General features: G+C 35.0%; 1 protein-coding gene across 3 annotated transcripts in view; it reads left to right on the forward strand.

Moving 5' to 3' along the window:
- The window catches only part of CCDC171 (coiled-coil domain containing 171), a 305,088-nt gene that overhangs the window by 247,433 nt on the left and 36,891 nt on the right, over positions 1-20,764 (forward strand). For all 3 annotated transcript variants that reach the window (XM_014792400.2, XM_087444624.1, XM_087444625.1), the window contains one exon: positions 17,940-18,092. In XM_014792400.2, the coding sequence (XP_014647886.1) occupies positions 17,940-18,092 (153 nt within the window). The remainder of the gene's footprint in view (positions 1-17,939; positions 18,093-20,764) is intronic.

A 20,764-nucleotide genomic window follows, 5' to 3' on the forward strand; every position in this document is an offset into this window, starting at 1 on the left:
ACCTGACCTGACCTAATTTTGTGGCAAAACCTGAGAAGAACTGACAGGAAGCTTTTTATAGTCTCAGTTTATCCCCTCAATGTGATTATTCAAATGTTTTGGGGTACAATGTGTTTGATTAAAGTGTGCTTCCCCAGATCCTGGTGAGAGTGTTACTCAGTATATGGTATATGCCCCATATTTCCAAAATCTGAAAAATCCTGAGCTCCAAAGCACATCTGTCCCAAGGTTTCAAATATGGGATTGTGAGAACTATGTGAGCATCATAACACAGGTTCCACACAAATAACGCATATTATTGCTTTGGTGCAAGCTTCTGTTTTTCTTATAGTGAGGCACGTTCAGTCTGTGGGATGGTATTCTGGAGTGAAATTTAATATCTAGTATCTCTTGCTTTTTGTTTTGAGTCATAGAGGAATTGTGTAGTAGTTTGTGCCACCCGAAAACTCACAGAGACTTCAAATTGTGTTATATGCTAATCAGATATGGCTCTAATAGGTTTTATTTTGCTTGTATCTAATACCTGTTTGCAAACTAAAGGCACTTTTCTGTTTCATGTGACATGTCCTTGAGGCATTCTTTTGGGGCCCCTTCCACTTTATGTTCTGAAAGCAGAATGGATGAAATTCCTTGTCACATAACCTGCTTATCTTTTCTTACCTATCCTTCCAGTTTGTTCCCGCTGGTTTAGATCATGCAGACTCTTAAAGGATCTGAAGAAGCTGGCTCTTCTGGCATCCAGTCAATTGCTCTAGGTAAAGAGAGCAAGGGCTCTGGGGAGTCCAGGGCCCTGGTTGTTCGTATCCCTGCCTCCTGGTAATCCATAGGACGTTTAGGAACCAGAATAGCCTTTGCTTCAGAGTTTCCCACTTATTCTAGTGGGAAAATGGAAATATCATTTGAGAGTATTTAGAAACCAATGTGAACCAGGAAATTAACTTATAAAAAATAAAATGGCCAGCTCTCTTGATCATATAGATTTGGCTATGGCTAACATCATTCAGTGATGAACTGAGCACCTGCCAAGTGCAAGGTCTTGTGCTGTGCTCTGGGATACAAAGTTGACTCAGAAATCCTTCTGAGGGGAATATGAAATTTCAGAGTGATATGAGATGGAAAGCATGATTGCCGTAGGAGAGACATAGATAAAGTACCATAGCCTGCCCACTAGAGAAGAATGAAATTCGTTCTTGCTGGGAAGATTGGGAGAGGCTTCATAGAGGAGGCGGCATTTGAGTGGGCCCTGAAGGTTATGTCGCTAAAAATCCCCTTTCATATAAAATGTTATTGTCAGGAAATACAGAAGGGAAATATCTGGAGTTGGAATCTCAGCCACCAGGAGCTCTGCAGCAGTGAAATCTATGGGATGGCCTCATCTGCAAACGGAGTTGAACTAAATGATTAGTAAGATTCATTTCAGCTACTGAAGCTCCGTGATGTTGTGAATAAATGATGATCTCAGTGGGATTTCATGGCAGTCTTATTTGTTCCTTCATAGTGTACAAAAAGTAAATTCATTGATTTAGTTGAGTATCAGAAAGCACCTTAGAACCAGTTGGTCCTTAAAACAATATAGTAACAATATTTTTTCAAAGATATAGTTTAACATACTTCAGTGATTTTTGTTATAGAATAGAGATTATAAGGATTATTGAAGTAGATGATAGCCCTGACTGAAGCATGTAGATTCCCAAACCAATTTGATATATCAGAATCCGAATAGAATCATGGTAATAAAATAATTAACTCTTAATAAAGGCATGAAATATTTTCTCTCTTTACTGATTTGCTTTTCTTAGGTATATTAGAAATTGTTCATGTTGGATTTAATTAAACCACAAACAAGTGCATCCAATTCTTATAATTCCAGCTAAGTGGCTTTTTAGCATCTTTTTCCAAATTAATGTAAAGATGCCAATTGTGGATGTTCTTTCTTGAGATTCTTAAGCTAACAGTTTTATGTGAATAGAGGAAAAGAAGCACTCAGCATTGTGTGTTTGTCTTCACTCTGTTTCAGTAGCTTAGATCAACTGCACTTTCTGAAAGTTGCTTGTTTTGAGATAATGGACTGAGCAGTTTTTCTTTAGTAGTGAACAACTATCTCTCAGCCCCATAAGCCATTTATTCCTATACCTTTTGTCTTTGTATTAACACCACTCCTTTAAGAAAATTTGCATGCTGAACCCCCAAAAGATCAAAATTAGGATGTCTTTGGTACACTATCAAATTTGGCTAAAGCAGTTGGATCTTTGTAGGTTGATTAGGGAACAAATGGGAAGTTCTAGTTATCACTTTGTTCAGTCTCCAAAAAGTGTAAATCAGAAAGACATTATTGGAATATCAAGTGTCATTTGTTAAGTCTCAAATAACTTTTGAAGAGGATAAATAGGCACTCTCAACATAGTCCACATTATTACTGAAATTGGAAGTCTCACTAACTCTAAAATGAAGAACCATACCAATTTTACCTGTTGTTAATTTCGTCAAGCTGAACACGTGTGCATGGAACTCCTGCTCTGTGTCCAGCCCTGTGCTTGACGGATGATTGAGATGGCAGAGGATGAATGTGCATTCTGGTAAGAGGAGTTGAAAAAACCTCAAATGTTACAGTTCCTAATGCAAGAGGAACAAAACCAGCGCTCATATGGGAACCGTCAAGTGCCATGAGTGTGCTATGAGCCTTTGTGGGGTGTGAAGATTGGGAAAGGGCCTGAATGTGTCTCTAAACCTTGTTTTACATCCTCCTCTTCAAAAAACATTTTTTTTTAAACAGGAAGAGGCATTCGGCTTTTTTTGAGGAGACAATTTACTTTATTAGTGTTTTATCCACTCAGTTTCAATATGAAATTTAAAAATATATTTTCCCAACTTAAAAAATGTGAATCAGAACTTACCATTCCTGTCTTCATACATAGCTACATTCCTGTCTTTGCTTAAACATCACCTCACAGAAGCCTTCTCTCATCACTAAAATGGCCCCCCTCCTCCCTTCACACTTGACAGCCCTGACCCTGCTTTATTTTCCTTCATGGCGCACGACCTAATGTACTTGTTTATTTTCTGTCTCTCACTCGAATGTAAGATCCATGAGGGCAGGGCTTTGTCTTCTTTACCACTGTGTCTTCAGCACTTAGCACATAATAGGTGCTCAGTAATGTTTGTTGTATACATTAGTGAATGAACTGAGGTTTTCTCTAGTGTGGCCTTTTAAAGAGGCAGAACCGTGTGCCTGAATTAGGAAAAGAGCAAGGAATTTGGAATCAGATGGACCGCTGATTTCCAGTTGTGCCATTTATTAGCGATGTGTCCTTAAGAAAGTTATTTATGGACTCTGAGCTTCAGTAGCTTTATACATAAAGTTGTGCTAAATAATTCCTATTTTTGCAAGGACAGTGTAAAAATTAAAGATTACGCATGTTGCCACAGAAAACAGACTATGCTCAGATTTGCATATACTTTATTTAGTGTATCTAGAAAATGCCTTTCTTTGGGGTGAGGAATCTAAATCACCCTGCACAGGTGTATCTATTATTTGATAAGAATTAGAGAATAGTCAAAGTAACTGTGATCTCCAAGGAGTGTACTCTTAGATGTCAAAAGTTCAAACATTTCTGCATATCAGTGCCAAATGCTATGGTTTCGGCCTTTGGACAAAGCTAGACTGCCTGAATTCCAGCTCACACCATTACAATGGAATCAAAAAAATTCACCTATCACTCATACCGTGCGAGTATCATCTTGTCTATATGTCAACAGAATATCCATTGTAAAACTCCCAATGATATTAAGACATGGTAGGCACTTAAGAAATGGTAACTATAATAATATATCTTTTTCTGATGGAGAGCTAAAGTAATGAGGTTAAACTTCTTCATGGTTTCCTATGACCCATAATTCTGTGTTACTCACTAATGAAACCCATCTCACTTTATTAGACCTTGGGTTTTTTTTTTTTTTTTTGGTGAGGGAGATTGGTTCTGAGCTAACATCTGTGCCCCTCTTCCTCGATTTTGTGTATGGGATGCTGCCACACATGGCTTGATGAGCGGCGCATTGGTCCACACCCAGAATTTGAACCTGCGAACCCCAGGTCGCCGAAGCGGAGCGTGTGAACTTAACTGCTACATCACGGGGCTGGCCCTATTAGGTCTTGTTTTGCAACACATTAATAAACCCAGTCCGATTCTATAATTTACCTATATGATGAGCATTTTGTATATTACTTAAATTTTAGGACCCTAAAGCAAGGCAATTTATTATTATTATTTTTACTATTATTATTGATCTAGCAGTATCTTCTGAGAAACTCATTCCTCTTAGAATTTTTCTAAGATCACTGTTGCTTTTTCATATCCATATGCAGTAGTTTCCAAGAGGAACTTTTTTTTTCAGTCTCTGATTGTTTTGATGATTCCTTTTCCGTATCCTTATAGGAAACCAACATGTCATTTCTTATCCCTTTGGTTTTCCTTTATAGTAACCTTTAGCATAATAAGAGCAGTAATTACTATCAATCTAGAAGCTGCACTTAGCTTCAAGATTGGCTTTGATTCAATTCTGGTTGGAAATACCATATTTGAAAAAGAATTGGTCTTGTTTTTGGCACATTTAAGTTGTATATGCCAAGGTTGAGTGGAGGCCAGAAGAAAGTTTAGAGTCTAAACATGATGCAAAGAAAACATCATTTAAAAAAAATCTGTTGCAGAGGTATTCTGCAACTTGGTGGAATATGGTTTCCCATGAGACTCCTTCTCATACCTGAAAAGCTACTATATTTACATCCTTCAAAATTGTGCCAGTAAAAATTTTGAGTGATGGGATAAATCAAGTCCAGGGCCATTTCAAATGGCAAAAAGAGGAAAATGAGCTGATTCTTTTTTTGTTATATAAAATAACACCAGCAAAAACCTACCTGAACTATATGCAACATTGTGTTGTCAGTTTATACTATTTTGTCTTCAGTTGTGCTTGACTAAGGAGGTTGTGCATTTGCAATAAATTTTTTTCTTCTAATAATCTAACACATTGACTGTCCTTATCATTGTCACCATCACCACTAAAGAGCATTTCTGTATCTGTGTGCACATTGCATTTAGTATCTAGTTACATATGGTTCTAACCATGCCCTGTATTAAATAAATATGAGTACACAATCTTAAGTGGACAGCAGTGGCCCAGACCAGTCTCTAAAGGAAACATAGTAATTCTAGTACATGCACACAAACTACTAGGATATGTAGGGTCAAAAGTGGGCTGTCCAGGAATGGGAAAACATCTCGTATGAGAGAGGGGAAAAAAATGTAGTTCACCAACATCCTAGTTTCTACATAAAAGAAAGATCATTTTTCCTGCCCAGGAAATTTTCCAGATTTGGCAAGATAAAAGCCTTCCCCAATCTTAGTAGGTAAAATGGAAATGAAATATGATTTCTTGGAGTCCCGTTCCTCTATACATATATCCAGTATACACGGATTTCCTTCAGAGTGAGAATTTATGAGTCAGATGAGCTAATCCTGTGTGGGTAGGATTTGGGATATCACTATCTTGGTATTTTTCTTGAAAGTTCTTTACTGATGATATCAGATCCTGAAGTCAGGCTGCTGAGAGATGCATGACAAATTGTCATTTTACATATATAAGTCAAACACACTAGAAGTTGTTTTCTAAGTTTTCTCTTTTTCAAAATAATCTTCTATTCTGTGGATAATGGAAGATTTCCTCTAATTTGTAAGCTTAGTTTACTTTTTTCTCATTAAAATTATCTTATAACCTTCTTTCAAATTACATTTTTCTAGAATCAAAAGATGTTTTGGGAGAAATGTATATTTATTTGATATATTTGGTTAGAATAGAGATTCATTAATATGTTACAACTGTTTATTGAACCCATTTGACAGAATGAAGTCCCTAACAAAATATCATCTGAAGTTCTTTTACTTGAAATAAATATTTATTTCCATTACATAAGCAGAAATTGGTAGCTCAGCATCAATGTAGTATAATAGTTATTAATGAGTTTGAGATCTTTGAAAATCCTGGTTTCATAGCAAAATTCAACAGGGCTTTGTTTGCTTTTTACCTTTTTCAGTCAATAGAGGAGAGAATGTGGATTAAATTGACATTTATATGAATGTTGTGATAGACTAGATGTGTAATTTTATGTAACTTGGAAAGCCTAGATTAATTCTACTGATTTCACTGAGAAACTTTGTATGATAAACATCCAAAAACAAACAAACCAAAAAACACTAATCCAAAGCAAACTGGAAAACCTGCAACACATGGAATGAGCGTAGGCTTTGGAGTTGAACAGATGTGGATTTGAATCCCAGTTCATTCTTTATTAGCTAGGTGCCCTTGGGTAAGTTACTTAGCATCACTGAGCCTTAGTTTCTTATTCTATAAAATAGAGATAATATGAGTCTTACAGAGTTATTGCTGGAATTAGCAAAATATGTAAAGCTCGTAATGTGGTGTCTGACACCTAGTAACAGTTGTTATTAGAACTGGGGTCCAGGCAAGCCTTGGAGAATGGGAACTACAGAGGAAGTGAGAACACCTATGGGCAAAGATTTGGTGAAACCTAGGCTTTATTGACTCCCATACATTCCAACTCATTTGGTGATTCCTAGTGGCAGAGTGTGGGGTTCACCTCCCTCATTTTGGGGTGGATGTGGATTGACTTTGAGCGGAGAGTTGAGCTGAGTGCATATGCCCCTCAGATTGCATTGACTCCTTTGAGGCTACAGGCTGTGCTATGGCCCCAGAATAGCTGGCATTGCCGTGACAGTCAGTGAGCAAATATAGACAGGTGTTTGACATTCTCTCAGGTTGAGTGTGATAAGCAAAATGCTAGGTTGTTTTATTCAAGTATCTGAATAAAAGAGTCTTTAGGAGTTAGGGGTAGAAGATTGGTTAGTCTAGTCCAAACCTTTGCCAGAAAAATAGGTATTGTTTAAAATAAAAAAGTTTTATTCTCCCTTTGTTTCTAAAATATATGTAGATATGTATATAAATTTGTATATATCCCCCATTTTAGTTAAATGCTAGCATTTAACTACACACACACCCACACCCACACACACTCACATATATACACATACAAGAAAAGCAAAGTATAAATATATATACTTTCTTTTTTATTTTGAAATAATTACAGTCATGCACCACGTAATGACTTTTCTGTCAATGATGGACTGCATTTACGACAGTGGTCCCGTAAGATTAGTACCATATAGCCTAGGTGTGTAGTAGGCTGTACCATCTAGGTTTGTGTAAGTACACTCTATGATGATCACATGATAAAATCGCCTAATGATGCATTTCTCAGAATGTATCCCTGTTGGTAAGTGACGCATGACTGCATAGATTCACAAGAAGTTGCAAAAATAGTACAGAGAGCTCCCCTTGTACCCTTCACCCAGTTTCCCCCAACGTTACATCTTAAATAACTTTAGGACAATATCAAAACCAGAAAATTGACATTGGTACAATGTATATGTATAGTTCTATGACATTTTATCACATGTGTATATTTGTGTAGCAACACTACAATCAAGATACAAGGTATTACATCACCACAAAGATCTCCCTCAGCTAACCACTTTATAGACATATCAACTCCTCCCCAAAAATCACCCCTAGCCCTTGATAACCACTAAATGTTTTCTGTCTCTATAATTTTGTCATTTCAAGAATGATATATAAATGCAATCCTACAGAATGTGATCTTTTGAGATTGACTTTTTTCCATTCCAATATAATGCCCTTGAGATCCATCCAAGTTATTGTGTGTATCACTAGTTTGTTCCTTTATATTGCTATTTATATTTCTTTATATTGATGACAGTTGCAGGACATTTTGGTTTTGGTTTTTGGCTATTACATATAAAGCTGCTATGAACATTCAGGTAGGGATTTTTGCGTGGACGTAAGTTTTCATTTCTCTAGGATAAATGCTCAGGAGTGTGATTGGGCCGTATGTAAGTGTATGCTTACTTTTTTAAGAAACTGCCAAACTGTTTTCCAGAGTGGCTGTACCATTTTTTATCCTCAGCAGGATGTAAAAGAGATCCAGTTTCTCTGCTTCCTCACCAGCTTTTGATATTGACATAATTTTTTCTTTTAGCCATTCTAATAGATGTGTAATAATATCTCACTCTGGTTTTTTCATTCCCTAATGGCTAGTGATTTTGAAAATCTTTTTATGTGCTTATTTGCGATTTGTATATTCTCTTTGGTAAAATGTGTCTTAGTATCTTTTGCTCATTTTCTAATTGGATCATTTGTATTTTTACTATTGAGTTTTGAGATTTTTTTTAATGTATTCTAAAAACCAGTTCTTTATCAGATATGTGGTTCGCAAATATTTTCCTGTTTGTAGCTTGTCTTTTAATCTTTATAACAGGATATTTTGCAGAGCAAAAGTTTTTAATTTTAATGAAGTTAAATTTATTGATTTTTTTCTTTTATGGATATCATGTCTAAGAACTCTTCACCAAGCCCTAGATGCCAAAGATTTTCTCTGATATTTTCTTCTAAAAGTTTCATAGTTTTATGTTTTACATTTAAATCTATGATCAATTTTGAGTTAATTTTTGTATAAGTTGTGTGGTTTAGGTTGTGGTAATAATAATTACAAGATGACCCCCAAGATCCTTCCCCCTGATGTACACTCACTGTGTCATTAATCCCCTCTCCTTGAGATTGAGTGAGACCAGTAAATATGAGGTTATCCTGAATGGGACTGACCTAATCAGATGAGCCCTTTAAAAGAAGGTGAAGTGTTGAAGACATGCTCTTCTGCTGGCCTGGAAGAAAAGCAAACAGCCATGTTAAGAGATGAGGGGTCCATTTAGCAAGGACCTGAGGGCGATCTTTAGCAGCTGAGAGTGGCCCTGGCTGACAGAAAATGGAGACCTCCATTCTATGACCGTAGGGAACTAAATTCTGCCAAAAACTTGAATGAGCTTAGAAGAGGACCCTGAGTCTCAGGTGAGATTGCAACTCCGGTTGACACCTTGATGTCAGCCTGGTGAGAGCGTGAGCAGAGGACCCAGTGAACCCATGCTAGACCGATGGAAACTATGAAATACTGAACTTGTGTTGTTTTAGGCCGTTAAGTTTTTGGTAATCTGTTATGCAGCAATACAGATGTTATCCCAGTGTGGGGTGCTACTTTTGTGCTTATGTGGATGAGGATTCTGATTGTTGGAGCTTACCTCTGGGTGTGAGGGCAAGAAATGGGACATACATGCTGCCAGCACAGTGGGTTGGTAGATTGTCGTCTGGATATGGAGGCTTCCTGACCCCTACTCTGCCTTTCTGACTCTAGAGTCCTCACTCACTGTTTTGGTCTCTGGGGACAAACACAGCTGCCACCCTCCTCGTCACCAGGAGGGGAAGAGCTACTAGCTCAGTTGCTTCCCTTCACGCCCTCAGCTAGTCACCAGATGATACAGAGGACTGTTCTCCAAACTTGTTTATCGCTCACTTTTATTTTTGAGCCAGCATCCCCAATATATGTAAATTTATTCCTTTAAAAATTATATACATGTGTTATTGTTAAATAAGCTCTATAACATAAAACATTAAAAAATAGAAATTTTTAAAGGATATGATTTTAAAAAGAAAGATTAAAAAGTTAACATAAAAACTATGAAGATGATAAAAAGATCAGTGATTGCTGGGGATTGGGGAGGGGGAAGGAATGAATAGACAGAGCACAGAGAATTTTTAGCGCGGTGAAACTATTCTGTATGATAGTCTAATGGTGGATACATGTTATTATACGTTTCTCAAAACCCGTAGAATATACAGCGCCAAGAGTCCTAATCTGTGAATTTGGGGTGATGATGTCTCCATATAGGTTCGTTGATTGTAACAAATGTACCACTACGGTGTAGGATGCTGATAGTGAGGGAGGCTTTGGATAAGTAAGGGCAGGGGTTATATGGGCACTTTCTGTACTTCCCGCTCAATTTTTCTGCAAACCTAAAACTGCTCTAAAAAATAAAGTTTATTAAAAGAACTAAACACAAAATAAAATCTGTATATGGAAGTTCCCCAATTTTTTCCCATTTTAACTCACTTTGGAGACTGAATACATCCCATGGGTATGCAAGAAAATACATGCTCCTTTTATTTATAGAGTAAGAAATAACATTTTTATTCTTTGGTATGGATTGGCACTGGTGTCTTCAGTTGGTCCATTTTTTAGACATTAATGTTTCTTATAAAGTATGTGAAGGGAAAAGTGGAAGGATTTCCCAATGCAGAGAGGCTGAGAGTGTCATCTTCACTCATTTATTTACTTTCTTTGTATTTCAACATGAACTGTTATATACCCTGTATGGTTAAGTAATTTATGGATTAAATTGTCTTTCATAGTGTAATCTTTATGATAGTTTACAATGAGGTAAGAGGTGGTCTTTAAATCTTCTACATAATGTTTGAAAGAGTTCTATGGAGAAAGCATTATGAAAATAGTTGTTTGGAAATATTTCCAGAATTATAGACTTTTTTTCTAAAAATGATCCAAATCTATAAAAATTTATATATGTACACATGAAAAGTTCAGAAGCATAATTTCCTAACCAAACAGTGTGTTTTGAACCTCTGTTAAAATATAAAATAGGTTTAATATAAAATGTATTTGTTAAAAATATAAAAACAAGGTGTGTATTAGTTTAAAGAGCAATTGATTAATTCAGAGACGTTGGAAATTTTATAGCCAAAATTTCAATTAAAACTTTTGTTTAATTGATAGACAAGATTGAAACATGAGTGTCGTGATTTAATAGATACAGCCAATGGTGTACTTCTGCCATTTGCATCTTACCTGTTGAACCATGTGTCGTGGGAGTGACGAGAATGGTGACTCAGAATTAGACTTCCAAATTGCTGTATCACAAAAGTTATACCACAAGATTTTTAAAATTTTAAAGCACATACAATCATATTTCTTTGACTAAAAATCATTAATAATAACTGTTTGTTGAGAGTAAAAGGTGTCAGGGCTATTGATAAAGCAAGATTAAGCCCTTCCCCCACTTCTCATAGCTGTTTATGCTTAGTGTCAAGCCCACCTGTGGTTGGTCGCGCCTTTGTAGAAGTGTTCTCTTGCTTGTGTTTTGGATAGAGTTTCTCTAAAATTTTGTTTCTGGTCTCTTCTACTTTCTCTTTCTTATTGATTCCTCAGAATTCTTGTCAGCTGATATCAGTCTTAGCAGTTTTATGCATGCACACACACATACACACGTGCACACACACACAATTCCATGTGGCAAAGCAAGGAGGTGGATGGTAGTCTGCCATCCTGATACGTCTTTCCTACACAGCCATGTACAGGAATGTCATGGTGAAACAAATATTTGTAGACAGGGCCAGAAACCAAACATCCAGACTAAAGAGTCCAATTCCAGATCTTAGACTGGATCTTAATTGAGAACACAGTTGCTATTTGTAGACTACTAGTAACAGGCCCTTTAACTCTCATTCTCTGCCATATCCCTACATTTATAAAATATTGGAATGAAAGTAAGCTAATAAATGAGCACCTTTACCAGAGTAACATTTTGATAATGAAGAAAATAATTTTCCTTTAATTCCAGGTACCAACAAACAAAATTTGATACTAGAGACTACAAGCGTGTTATTATTGTAAGACTTCCTTTCTTAGGAATGGCATCATGTATAGTTAACTTTTATTATCAATGGGAAGTTGTTAGGAAGTAAATATTCATTAGCCTCTAAAATTTTTTATGCTTGAAAGGATTTTAATATATTCAATATTCAACATGAATAGAATATCCCATATTTAAAATACTTATGTCTAATAATAGCTCTCAGAAATATTGATTCTTTCTTTTATGAGTTAAAATAGTAATTTTCCTAATTTGATTTCATTATCATTATTATAGCTAACATTTATCTGAGTATTTACTATGTGCCAGATAGTTAAGGTCTTTTCATGTATTAATACTCATTTAATCCCCACAAAATCTTTTATAAAGTAGGAATCATTATCTTCATTTTATGGGAATTTATTATGTTTCACATATTTGGTAAATCTGGTATAACTATTTTACAAGGTATATTTACTTTATATATATATATAGAAATGAGGTATTTCTATAATTATATAATTTAAAGTGGAATGTCAGAGGTTTTTGCTTCCCAGTTACTTACCCAAAAATGTAATGAAAGATTTACTGTTTTGGCATCTAGGCCTTATAACATTTTTCACTAATTTCTCCTTCTTCTAACACGAGATTTCTGAGGCTCCTATTTTCCCTGAAGTCCAACTTTAAGTTAGTCTCAGCTACATAATAATATGTAAATAACAAATTATATAAACAATATTCTAGTCCTCAAGTGACAGCCACCTGTTTGTATCTCAGAATTTTTTATTTTCTAAAACACTTAGACTTTTCTTTAGAATGGGGAATTTTACTTGTTTGGATTCTCTCATTTTGTTATGTTGATGATAAACGCTATAGATGATCTCTAAAACAAAAGGCTATTCTTGTCCAGAAACTGTCTTTTGTTCTGTTTCTCCTGTAACCAGGTAAGCCGCACTGAGCTACATATCCCACTGCATTGTGAAAATCCCCAGGGCCAGAGATGAAGTGGGATAACTTCTCAAATGCTGGACATGCTGTACACAGTATCATGCTGTTCTGTCATTGTTTCCTAATGTAGGAAGATGTGATGTTTTAATATAAGAGAGAAGTGTGTTGTGAGGGTTACCTTAGGAGATTGATATAGATGCTCACTCCCTCCGCCTACCACCCCCTCAGTTGATTCACACTGTCATTTCCCTTTCTTCTACCAACTTGCCACCTTTCTTTACATTAAAGAGTTGGATTTTTCACTAGCATCCTTTATTACATAGTTTGAATCACTTTTTAATACTGGAAGTTAACATTCTTTATTCCTCAAAAGATCTGTGGCTTCTTTGAATAACTGTGATTTCACTGACACTCCTCCATACCTTCAGCTCTGAAGGAGGTTTTCATTTTAGAAGAGTATGGTGTATTTTATGCATATTAATACCATGAAACATGCTTTCTGTATTTATCACTGTATCTCGCTGCTCTGAAAAAATATAATGCACAGTAAGTGTTATAAAAAACTGCTTTCATCTCTCAAATGAAATACTGCTTTAAAGATTTTAAATGCTTAATATTCTAAATCCTAAGCAAAAAATAGATTATTATTATATTCTTTTTAGTATTATAAAAAAGTAATATGTGGTTTCTTTTAATACTGCACTGAATATTAGAAATTTAGTTATTAAAAGTAGATCAAGGAAGGAGCCAAAATAATTATGACTTTGTTCCATCCAACATATAAAACTTCAGATGTAACTTTTCAAAACAGTTTTTGTTTTGTTTTGTTTTATTTTTTAAAAAATGGTTTGAAGGAATATCATTTAATTATTTTTTCCTTTTAGAATATCACATATGTAAGAATTTGTGAATTATGTTTCTCCAAATTTAGGAAATAGGGTAACTTTTAAAATGTTGAACCTTTTTATCCTTAAATATTAGAGGCCAATTCTATTGTGACTTACAGTGAAATAATAATCCAGGATCCTATTACTGATAGAAGGGTACTTTTTTTAATTCAGTAAGCATTTATGCATGTTTTCATGCCTTTTATACAGTTGAGGTCCATATACAACAAGAACGTGTGTATACGAACCCCCTATCACCGATTGTCTCATTAAGATCTTAGTGGAGAATTTAAAAATAGAACAATAGTAACACCACAATGAAATTCGGTAGTGTATCATTTTTAGAGGACTTTCTTATATTAGATGCAATGTAGTTGAAGGGTTAAGAAAATTGGCTTTGCTTCAGATTTTTAATTATCTGAGCCTTACAACAGTTTTAGAAGTAGGCAAGAAAATGACTCTCTTTCCCATTTCATGGAGGGAGGAGATGGAGGCGCAGAGAGATGACGTGGCATTGCCCGACAACATAAAGCTGAGTAGGTGGCAGAGTGAGGACCAGATAAAAATAGGATTTGTGGTCCCTGGACCACTATTTCTATGGAGGAGATGAATGAATTCGTAAGAGTGGAGACAGATTTGGCATAGGAAGAGACCGATATGATTTTATAGTCTCTGATTTTTACACACTTTTGAAACCCAGGGAAATATTTTGTGTTAGAATTATCTATAAGCTTACCTTGAAATGACTCAAAGTAAGGCAGGTTTTGGACAAGTGCGATGTTCCCAAATATGAGGTCATACCATGCTCATTTAGTGTTAGGCAACAGAATCACTTCTGTGAGAACAGCTATGCTTTTGCTTCTTGTTTTTTGACTTAAAGTATGGTTAATAATTTATTCATTAGAATGTTAAGATTATATTTTCCCAAATATCTTCCTTCTTTCCTGTAAGGTATTTTATGCCAACATATGGCTTCAACTTGTGGGGTTTTTTATCTTTTTCAGTTTTTCGTTCATTTACTCAGTCAGTCATTCATTCAAACAAGTGCTCACTGTGGGCCGCTATCATCCCTGAAGAAACAGAGATGATTAGGCATAGTATCTGGCCTACGGAGCTCCTCAGTCTAGTAAAGATAAACATGTGAACTAATATATTTCCCCTAAAGCAATAAATTCCGTAGCAGAAGCAAGCATGAGGGACCCACAGGGAACCAGAGTAGAAGTTAACACTGCCTTTGGGCTCAAAAAGAGGCTTCTTGAAAGAGATGGTGTCTGAGTTGGATTTTTTAGGGCAAATAGAAATTTGTTAGGCAAAAAGGTGTGAATGTTCTTACACTGACCTACAAATAACTAAGCTGCTTCTGTGTCTCAGACATTATGTATGTTGTTTCTCACTCTTTGTTCACCAAAGTATTATTTCATATCCATTCAGAATTGTTCAAATATCTAGTTTCTCAAAGCTTTCCCAAATCGGACTCTTCAGATTGAATATAATTTGGAAATTCTCAGACTGTCTACCATTGTACTAAGTTGTGGCTGTGATTAGAACAATTATTTTCTTGTAAATAATATAACACTATTATATGACAAAGACATATTTGAATATGTCTTTGAAGTGTTTGATTTTATTTTGCTATATTTGAAGTATTTTGAAAGACTTTTTTAAAAAGGTCTAATAGTATTTTTGGACTTAAAAGTCCTAGCCAGAGCAATCAGGCAAGAGAAAGAAATAAGAGGGATCCAAATTGGAAAGGAAGAAGTGAAACTGTCACTATTTGCAGATGACATGATTTTATATATAGAAAACCCTAAAGAATCCACCAGAAAACTTTTAGAAGTAATAAACGAATATGGTAAAGTTGCAGGATACAAAATCAACATACAAAAATCAGTTGCATTTCTGTACACTAACAACGAAGTAGCAGAAAGAGAAATTAAGAATACCATCCCATTTACAATTGCAACAAAAAGAATAAAATACCTAGGAATAAACTTAACCAAAGAGGTGAAAGATCTGTACACCAAAAACTATAAAACATTTCTGAAAGAAATCGAAGAAGACACAAAGAAATGGAAAGATATTCCGTGCTCTTGGATTGGAAGAATTAACATAGTTAAGATGCCCATACTTCCTAAAGCCATCTATAGATTCAATGCAATCCCTATCAAAGTTCCAACAACATTTTTCACGGAAATTGAACAAAGAATCCTAAAATTTATATGGAACAACAAAAGACCCCGAATAGCTAAAGGAATCCTGAGAAAAAAGAACAAAGCTGGAGGTATCACACTCCCTGATTTCAAAATATACTACAAAGCTATAGTAACCAAAACAGCATGGTACTGGCACAAAAACAGACACACAGATCAATGGAATAGAATCGAAAGCCCAGAAATAAACCCACACATCTATGGACAGCTAATCTTTGACAAAGGAGCCAAGAACATACAATGGAGAAAAGAAAGTCTCTTCAACAAATGGTGTTGGGAAAACTGGATAGCCATATGCAAAAAAATGAAAGTAGACCCTTACCTTACACCATACACAAAAATTAACTCCAAATGGATTCAAGACTTGACTGTAAGACCTGAAACTGTGAAACTTCTAGAAGAAAACAGGCAGTACGCTCTTCGACATCGGTCTTAGCAACATCTTTTCAAACACCACGTCTGACCGGGCAAGAGAAACAATAGAAAAAATAAACAAATGGGAGTACATCAAACTAAAAAGCTTCTGCACAGCAAAGGAAACCATCAACAAAACGAAAAGACAACCTAACAATTGGGAGAAGATATTTGCAAACCATACTTCTGATAAGGGCTTAATCTCCAAAATATATAAAGAACTCATGCATCTCACCAACAAAAAAACTACCAACCCAATTAAAAAATGGGCAAAAGACCTGAACAGACATTTCTCCAAAGAAGATATACAGATGGCCAACAGGCACATGAAAAGATGTTCAAAATCACTATCAGGGAAATGCAAATCAAAACTACCATGAGATATCACCTCACGCCCGTCAGAATGGCTATAATTAACAAGACAGGAAACAACATGTGTTGGAGAGGATGTGGAGAGAAGGGAACTCTCATACACTGCTGGTGGGAGTGCAAACTGGTGCAGCCACTATGGAAAACAGTATGGAGATTCCTCAAAAAATCAAAGATAGAACTACCATATGATCCAGCTATTCCACTGTTGGGTATTTATCCAAAGAACTTGAAAACACCAATTTGTAAAGGTACATGCACCCCTGTGTTCATCGCAGCGTTATTCACAATAGCCAAGACTTGGGAAGCAACCTAAGTGCCCATCAAGGGACGAATGGATAAAGAAGATGTGGTATATATACACAATGGAATACTACTCAGCCATAAGAAACGATGAAATCCAGCCATTTGTGACAACATGGATGGACATTGAGGGTATAATGCAAAGTGAAATAAGTCAGAGGGAGAAGGTCAAATACCGTATGATTTCCTTCATTAAGTAGTAGATAATAACAACAATAAACAAACACATAGGGACCGAGATTGGATTGGTGGTTACCAGAGGGGAAGGGGGGAGGGAGGAGGGTGAAAGGGATAATTCGGTACATGTGTGTGGTAATGGGTTGTAATTAGTATTTTGGTGGTGAACATGATGTAATCTATGCAGAAATAGAAGTACAATGATGTACACTTGAAATTTTTACAATGTTATAAACCAATGTTACTGCAATAAACAAAAAATTAAAAAAAAATAAATAAAAAGGTCTAATAGTATTTTTGGACTTAAAATTCACTACAGGTTGCTTTAGAAGAAAAAAGTCTATAAAATGTGATTAAACAATAATATGGAGGTCTAACAATCACCCCAAAATTATACTATTTAGAGGAGAGAAAAATTTACCAGCACTTGGTTGTGTCGTTTATTTTATTATATGTAGTATAATGCAAGGGCATTCCTCTGTCATATGAATGAAAGTAACGATGCTTTTCTTACAATATAGGAATCACATTATTTACTCAAAAAATCACAGGCTTATTTCAACTCCTTTTGTTTCAAAACATATGTTGTTTAGGTGGATTGAAAATTTTACTAACTCAGCTTGTTTTGAAATATCTTGCTTATATATCCATCTGTTGTGTGTCTTAAGATTGAAATTTAGGTCAAATTACAACTTGAATTTAACTTTACAAAGAAAGTAAGTGTGCCATCTTTAAAAACTGCATTCTAAATTTTAAGCACAATAGATCAAAGTACATCTTATTTAAATAAATACTCTAGAAAAGAAGTCTCAATTATTTTCTCCCCAACTTTCTTAAAATAGTCACTGTTCTCAATATAAAATGTAAGGTTTAGCTTTATTATTTTAAAGAAAGATGAAAAGTTGTTTATTTTAAAATTTTAATGATTTTTGCTTTCAAATTATGGAAATTGTCCTTTGGGGACAGCTTTATTTGAATTGTATGTGACATTATTTTTATTTCTTAAGGCTATGATTAAAAGTTTCATGGATGTCTACCAGCTTGCAAGCACTAGAATCGCTACGTTAGAGAAGGAGATGACATCTCATCGAAGTCACATTGCAACCTTGAAATCAGAACTTCACACAGCTTGTTTACGTGAAAATGAAAGTTTACAATCAGTAAGTCCTACAATATTTTTTTCTTCTTTGGGTCTTGGGTCACATATACATTCATGTTTTTATTGCTCATAAGATCACTCTCCAATATATATAATTTAGGGTAAATGATCAATCAAGCAACGTAAAATTATTAGTGCGGAGAAAATTTTGAAGGAAGAAAAGCAATTAATTTTTCCATTGTATCATGTATAAAGATATGCATATTGTTATCAATGCTAAAACACTACATCAAGATTCCTTTGTGTTTGGCAGTGCAGCTGACAGTTGGATTTGGCAGTATGCATAGTTAAATCTTGCAACTGTCTGAAGATTCAATGTGTCCCATTAAGACAGAATATTATTAATTATGCGTATAACCAAAATGGTAATTAGAACATGTGATTATTCTCTGTAGAAAACTAGACTTATCCATAATACATGCCTAGCCAAAGATGCATGTTGTGATTCATCTATATGATTAAAATTCAGTTTCAGCAGTCATTTTATGTCTTAAAATTTTAGCCCATGATGAAATTTGGGCTCATTTAAGACTAAACGAAATTTTCTACATTTAAAATATGTGTTTGGGGAGTATCAAAAAATGAATATATTGGGACATAAAGGAATAAAATATTTAAACTTTTTTCTGAAAAAGAAGATATAGCAACGATAAGATTCAGAGGGTTACCAATAATTGGAATGTATTTTTTTTCCTTTTTTGGTTTGATTACAATGGATCAAGGTAACTTGTAAGGAAAAAACTGTATCATTTTGCTATTCAGCTGTTGACCCATTTCAAATGATATATTCAACAGAAAAACAGTTAGCAATTAAAGCAATTAGATGCATAGCTATGGTTTGGTTCTGCAGCTCCTTGAGTTCTTAGCTCAAATGTCAGCATCCCAATGAAACCTTTATGACCATGGTATTTAAAACTGAGACCACCAACCCTCTTCCCCTAACCCTCTACAAACTCTCTGTCTCATTCTCCCCCTATATTGCTTATCTACCTGCCACCTTCCTTGCTTTATTTTTTTCACTATAGCACTTAGCATCATTTCATATATAGTGCATTTTATTTATTTGCTTTTTGTCTGTTTGCTCCCTGCCCTCAGGAGATGTAAGTTCCATTAAGACAAGCAATTTTGGGTGTTTTCTTCACTGCTCTGAAGGCACTCTAGTGCCAAGAATGGTCTGGTCCACAATAGGTGCTCAACAAATGTTTACTGAATGAAAAATACTAGCAATTTAACCAGTAAATGAACAAACCAGTTATTTAGGACCTGAGATATGAGTTCAATTTTTTAAATGACTTTGTTAATTTCTTAAAGAGAGAGTAGTAAATTTGAGCTCCACCGAGGGAAATTAAAATGAAGAGGAAACTTTTTTAAAAGTTTGAAATATGTGTTTGGAATTTATTCTAGCCTTTCTTTGAAATATATCTTCCTGTTAACTTTCTGATCCCATTGGTTAATAATACATTTCACTGTTTAAGTTATGTCAGCTTTGTTGAGTCGTACTGTTATTTATTGTTTGTTGCTGTTATTCATATAAAAATAATTATTTGTATTTTAAGAAAGGCCAAACTTGCTAAGGTGGGATTGTTTCCCCATGGGTTCAAAAAGTTTTTACCAATTATTATGCTACTGATGCCTTAGTGGAAGTGTTTAATACAGCTCACTGTCATAATAAAGCTCTGCTTCTCAACCTTTCTTTTCCTTCTGAATACATCTGGAGAATATGCTCATCATCTCACCCTGGCAGTGATTCTCAAAGGGGACATGTGTAATGTGAAAAGTTTCCAACATATTTGTCTAGAAGAATGCTGCCCAATCCCATGTCTCTCTGGGATGTATGCTCTCTGATCTCTTCCCTTAGTTGAAAATCACTATTTTAAAAACAGTAATGAATTTGTATAATACTTGTTATTCTTCAAAACATTCGTATATACATTTTCTAATTTACACTCCTTCAGAGCTCTCTGAGGGAGGTAGAAGAGGCTTAATCTCTGTATTTCATAGATGAGAGGTGATATAGTTTGGTAGATAAGAGCATGGGCTTTGGAATTATATCCATTAGGAGTACAATGCAGTGTAAATATCAGAAAACCTGACTAACATGAGTTAAGAAAATAAAGGTTTGGTTTTTTTTTTTCTCACATAGCAAGAAGTCTAGAAGTAGATGGCTATTGTCATAGGCTGGTGGTTCAACTTCTCTGTAATTTGTCTGCCACTCCCTCTTGTCATAAGACAGCAGCCAGCTCTAGGATTTGCAATCACATTCAAGTCAGAGAGATGGGATGGCCCAGCAATATCTGTTATATATATGTGTATATATATGTGTGTGTGTGTATATATATATGGCTTTCCATTAAAAAATATATTTAAATATTTATATTATATATATTTATTTAAATATTTATAAATTTTAATGTAGATTTAATAGATAATATAGTAAATACATATATAAATATATATTTAAATACTTATATATTTAAAAAAGCAAAAGCCTTCCAAGGAAGCTCCAATTATATTTCCATTATGTTCCATTAGCTGGAAAGGGGTCATGTGGCCACCCCTAGCTATAATTAGTCAAGGGACAAGGGAATGAGGAATGAATGGGTGTTGGGTTAACCAATTAATAGTATGTGCCGTAGAAGTCAGATAAATCGGATTCAAATAACGATTCTGTCC

Source organism: Ceratotherium simum, chromosome 20, assembly GCF_057802395.1.
Source record: "Ceratotherium simum simum isolate JZ-2026a chromosome 20, ASM5780239v1, whole genome shotgun sequence".
Classification (NCBI taxonomy): Eukaryota; Metazoa; Chordata; class Mammalia; order Perissodactyla; family Rhinocerotidae; genus Ceratotherium; species Ceratotherium simum.